The 5,992-nt window shown below is 37.2% G+C and overlaps 1 protein-coding gene across 2 annotated transcripts in view; it reads left to right on the top strand.

The window, feature by feature from the left end:
• The window catches only part of LOC106472417 (dual oxidase maturation factor 1-like), a 31,788-nt gene that overhangs the window by 9,468 nt on the left and 16,328 nt on the right, over positions 1 to 5,992 (top strand). The window contains exons 1-2 of one of the 2 annotated variants that reach the window (XM_022400993.1): positions 2,032 to 2,304; positions 5,498 to 5,555. In XM_022400993.1, coding sequence (XP_022256701.1) covers positions 2,287 to 2,304; positions 5,498 to 5,555 — 76 coding nt within the window. In that variant the 5' untranslated portion in view covers positions 2,032 to 2,286. Of the gene's footprint in view, positions 1 to 2,031; positions 2,305 to 5,497; positions 5,556 to 5,992 lie in introns of those variants that run through there. The other variant, XM_022400992.1, reaches the window with a different exon arrangement.

The following is a 5,992-nucleotide window of genomic DNA, read 5'->3' as shown; positions in this document are numbered from 1 at the left end:
TTTCTTACAGGCCTCGTACATGCAATAAAAATACAGACTTACTCCGAATAATGTAAAAGTGAAACAATAAACGGAACAGAAACGATAAATGATTAGTTGTGAGAAAAGCGACCTATATATTATAGTTTTTGTTCGTTTTAAAACATTCAGTCCAATGAATCGAAACGAAATATATGTCGCTTAGGGACGGAAACGACAGTTCAGTTGTTAGATACCAGTTAGTCATACCAGGTATTCATAGTTGTTAAACAAGTGGTTATGTATTGAACATATCTATCTGCTGAGCTGAAAATGTTTCATAAACCCAGCCCCCCCCCCCATTGACTCTTCTGCAAGTCTGCGAGCTTATAAGATTAAAAATCGGATAGTCCATTGTGTAGTTTTGTGCTTAAAAAAAGCTAAAAAATGCAGCTTTGCATTTTCAAAATAAACCCAAGAAATCAGTGAAATGTTGCAAATAAAGCATTTGATTTGATGAGACAACATGTTCAACATGACATGTTCAACGAAATGCAGTTAGCCGACATATTGAAAAATGTTAAGATATTATCAGTGAATGCATGTGTTCAATCAGTAAATAGTAGTAGTATGTTCACCATTTTTATTTTTTGTTTTTGAATTTCGCGCAAAGCTACACGAGAGCTATCTGCGCTAGCCGTTCCTAATTTAGCAGTGTAAGACTAGAGGGAAGGCAGCTAGTCATCACCACCCACCGCCAACTCTTGGACTACTCTTTTAGCCAACGAATAGTGGGATTGACCGTCACATTATAACGTCCCCACGGCTGAAAGGGCGAGCATGTTTGGTGTGACGGGGATTCGAACCCGCGACCCGCAGCCTGCGAGTCGAGCGCCCTAACCACCTGGCCATGCCGGGCCCACAAGGGTTATAAGCACATAAACATCCCTAATATTGAGCTGACAGAGTGGAGGGAAGATAGCTAGTCAACAGCACCAATCGCCAACTCTTGAGCTACTCCAAGCAAAAGTGGGATTTAACCGTCACTTTTACGATGTACCCACGGCCCCAAAGTGCAGAGCGCCATTTTGTTTTTTCGGCAACGTGACGTTAACCACGGATTCACAGACGAAATGGAAATATTGTTCAGCTTTAATTGAAGTAGATTATATAAATTGTTAGAATTCATTTATCTTGTAATACTTCAGGTGTCAAAAACGAAGAAAAAATGGTGTTTCGTACCAGAGGGATACAACGTCAGAAAATCTTACTGAAGCAAATTCATGAATATATTTGTACATCAGTAGAACAGGCAAATGTGACAGATATATATGAAAGCGTTGTTTTTCTTATAGCCACAGCCGAGTGACTTAAAAAAAAACAAGATTGTGAAAATAAAATCCTATATCCTATTTCTCTACTCGGTTTTAGAAACTACACCGTGAAAAGTTAGTAGATGTAATAAAACTCACTTGTCACCTAGGAACGTGGTATTTATGAATATCGACGCATCTAATTACTTTACCACAAGGATGCGCTAGAATCGGGTAAGTAAATGTTATTAAATAGTTATCTACGTGTGTCCCCAGGGGGTGCTAGAAGCAGAACGAATGAAAAATACTATATTATCTCCTCTTATTTAACAAAAATAAGAAGAAAGGAACGCGTTTTGCCACTCGTGTACACCAGGGTGAAATCGTAAAATAGTAATAATAAATAAGACATTTGATAAATAATTTACTAAATTATTGTGAAACGTAACGGAGATATACCAAAACGGAAACCAACAAAGCTTCTGATCAATAGCAAGGCCTTGCACTTTTCTGTAATAAATGTAATGTGGACACAATCCTAAGTCAGATTATCCTAAAAGAGTAGATAAAGGCGTTAATGAACAAAAGCCTAATGTGGCCTTTCTCTGTTTGAGGCGGTTCAGCAAAGTCAACTACAAATACGCACGTTTTCACACAGTGTCAGCAGCAAAGTTAACTACAAATACGCACGTTTTCACACAGTGTCAGCTGCAAAGTCAACTACAAATACGCACGTTTTCACACAGTGTCAGCAGTATACTTACGTTACTTCCATGACACACCCCATCAGGAACGTGACGTTGTCGCGCGTGATCTCACGCAGGTGCAGAGGTATAGTAGTGATAGTGAAAGTGTTGTATTCTGATCCTTTCTTCCAGATCGTTGTCTGGTCGCAAGAGAAGGAGGACCCTCTGGTAAAGGTGCTTTATACTGTTGCGATGTTTTGAATGGTTTACTGATCTCGTTGTCATGGAGGTCGCTACACGCTGAGTGCGTGGTTCACGTGTGTCTGTTGATGATGGCAGATTGGAAGGTGAGAGATCTTTATGTACTTCGGCTAGTTAATTACTAACAGGTGACCTTTTCTTAATTACTGGTATACAGAGCCATCGTAACGATAGGACAAGCTAATTGTTATTTGTTTAATATTTATATTCAGAGTTAGCTCTTTATTTTAGGAATTCAATGCATGTATATAAAATTAAACTCCCGTTGCTTTGTTTTTGAGAAGAAACAATTAGGGGAAATAATATTTTTCCTAGAATTTTAATCTTAGATACACTTCTTGGCTCTATACCAGAATTTGGTTGTGCCCGTAAGGAGTTGAAGACCACTCTGTCCAGTTACCCGGCTCCACGTGCAACAAGTCATAAAAGCAAGTAATTCGAATATTTCGTAATACCTACACAACATATCTTAACCAATCAGATTAAACGGTTAACTTTGAACAGTTATTTATCCATTCCTACTGCAAACACCGGACCCTGATTGTGGTTCAAAAACATCGGGCCCTGATTGTGGTTTAAAAACATCGGGCCCTGATTGTGGTTTAAAAACATCGGGCCCTGATTGTGGTTTAAAAACATCGGACCCTGATTGTGGTTCAAAAACATCGGACCCTGATTGTGGTTCAAACACAAAAAACACAGCGTGTGATGAAAGGTATTTTGTATATGTGTGTGATCAGTCTCAGGTAGGGATGGATGTGTCAAGGTTACACTACTGAATTTTCATCCATGTCAGCGGACTTACAACGCTAGAATCCGGGTTTCGATACCCGTGGTGGGCAGAGCACAGATAGCCTATTGGGTAGCTCTGCGCTTAACTACAAACAGACTGTTATCTTATTTGCTCCCCAGTGGCACAGCGGTATGTCTGCGGACTTACAACGCTAGAATCCGCGTTTCGATACCCGTGGTGGGCAGAGCACAGATAGCCCATTTAGTAGCTTTGCGCTTAACTACAAACAAACATCAGTTTTCTATTGACGTATTTTTTTTCCTCGATCTTCATATGTATTAAGTATTTGTAAAACACAAAGAAATCTGTTTCTAGTCGAGATTTTTGGAAAGCATGCTAGTGAGTCACATTCTGCTCTATAACTTTATAATATCATAATGTTCTAATCATTAAAAGTTTACAGGTATGTTAGATTGAGAACTGAGCGGCACATTTAACTGAGATATAATCGCTGACCCGTGTAACAAACAGCAAGTTTCTCGAGTTGTACGAGACAGAGAGAGAGCACCCGCCCTTTTAACAGAGAGTTACAAAAATCGTTCCAAGAACCGTTCCACTTCACTAGCTGTGATAGAAAAGAAAGCATGAAAAAAACAACAAAGTTTAGGTTATGGCTTATCTTTTTTGGAGAGTGCTAAATACATACATATAGGCGTGATACGATAATATACAGATTAATCAAAAATGTAACCATTCACTTGTGTTTCATAAGCAGTAGCTTTGAATCTCTGCAATAATGGCTGCTACAATTCCATCAGACTAATGGGGGCATATTACTGGATGCATAGAATATCATGACGCGGACCTGAAAGAAAACACATAGAAAAATAATTGTTAATAAATTTAGCTTCGTCTACAAGCTACTAATCTGGAAACATGGATAGAAGTTCTGCAGTTATACTTACACTATGTCTTTCACTTTCTTCACACTTACGGCTCGAGGACGTAAATCATGGTTTGCAAACTACAACTTTATTTTTAGGCTAACTAGTTGAACGTAGTGTGTGTGTGTGTGTGTGATGAGTTCTTGTTTTTCCTTACATCATTTGGAAAATAGGCGCCAGTGGCTGGAGACAATAATGATGAAAGCTATAGCAAGTTTTATTGCAAACAAAAAGTAAAAACTGGAGCACATACGTCTTGTCAAAACTAGGTTTGTTTTGTGTACAAGTCAGGTAACGCACTGGAAAGATACAGGTAAAATCTGTTTCACTATCCAGTTCATTAAACAACTAATAAAATACCGTTACATTGGATTTTCAAACGAACTCTTTATTGATATGAACAAAATGTGTGGTAATTTACTCAGATCAAAGTTAGTATTTAGTAGCGCCCGCAGTAGTAGTGACGTCACGAAAGCAGGGCAGAATCTCGGGTTTTTAATTTGGTCGTTGATGATGTCATCTCGGGGGGGGGGGGGGGGGCTGAGAGAAGGAGATCCAGGAAGCTTCGCACCTTCTTACATTGAAAATGAATAGTGTTCAATGTTTTATTTAATTGTCACTTTAATTAGAGCACTATCCGCAGTGCTCAAATCTCGAACGGGTGACATTAAACGTCCTACTCATTCTTATGCCTATTCGAAACACGTGCGCACGTGTTTGTTCTTTGACAGGAAATATGTTCGATAAATCGACAAGCATGAGAAATAGACACCGTCGGTATAATCAAAGAAGCTAATCCTTATAATCTTCGAAGCCCTCTCACGGTAATGAACGAAAATAAAATAAGAAAAACATGTTTTTGATAAGTATCGTCAAAGTCATTTCTCATCATCAAACCAGAAATTAACGTAGCTTATTCGAAAAATACATTTTTATGGAGGGTTTTGACAAGGAAAATGTAAAAAAAATATCATTGTAAAGTTGTCAGAAAAATAGCAGACAAGTAGAAGGCTATGAGATACACGCAGGTGGAAATAAAACATAGGTTATGATATTGGAGAAAGAACATCTACAACGCAAACTGGTGTATTTATGTGTTTTACACTAAAAAAAAGAAACCTATCATTCTATAGGTAATTGAAGAACTTGTAGCAATCCGCCACAATTTAATTCTTCGTATTGTTAGCCGACACTGGGCAACTTGTACATAATTGAATAAATACTGTTGTTTAAACTGTTGCCTAAAGTTCAGATATTTCGTTGTGTGGGGGGAGGGAGAGTTTATAATCCCAAGCACGGTAGCCGACGTCATAAATATCCTAGATTGGTCCCTGAAAATGTATACTGAATTAGTACAAACGCCTTTTTTTTTTAGGTTTAACGGAAAATATTGTCACGAAATCAGAGTTTCGTGTTTTTTAAAATTCGTGTATTATAAAATTTCACACAGACACAAACACGCGTGAATAATATCGGTAAACCACATTTAGTTGAAGTGAATTATCGTTAAACTTATTTTTTTTTTACACTTTGTAGTATTCGCAAAGCTATTTCTTGTTAAGTTTAATAATAAAAACGTCATATTGTTGACTTTTTTTTTAGAGACGCTGTCCCTGTGTCAGTGCTGTATTGTTTTCCATTTTCGGATACTTAGTGTTGGGTGAGTATGAATTGAAATGTTTATTTTTGAAAAAAAGGAGTTATTTGGTTTATGGTGTGTAGGGATATTGAAAACTAATTCATATCTTCGCCGCTAGGTTATTTATCAACACAATAACGAGAATATCTGCGAATAAAAAAAAAGTTCAAAGTCAACTTTTCAGTTATTTGGTTATGTTTCTATAAATAAAAGGATAAAACCACCTAGTTTTACATCAACGGTTATTTTCCAAAATGAAAGAGTGTTAAAAAACAACAAAAAACATTAGTGAACTGAGGATTTAATATTTGCTGATAACTGATTTTCTGTTTCGGACTACTTTTAATCTGTATGGCACGTGACCATTTTTATCCGAAGGTCGCGTGACTGGTAAGTTATTCGCTATATATATATATATATATATATATATTTAATTACTAAGAACAAACAACTATAAT

The sequence above is a fragment of the Limulus polyphemus genome, unplaced genomic scaffold, assembly GCF_000517525.1.
Source record: "Limulus polyphemus unplaced genomic scaffold, Limulus_polyphemus-2.1.2 Scaffold5313, whole genome shotgun sequence".
NCBI lineage: Eukaryota > Metazoa > Arthropoda > Merostomata > Xiphosura > Limulidae > Limulus > Limulus polyphemus.
The sequence above is the reverse complement of the archived record's forward strand: the minus strand, read 5'-3'. Positions and strand labels throughout refer to the sequence as shown.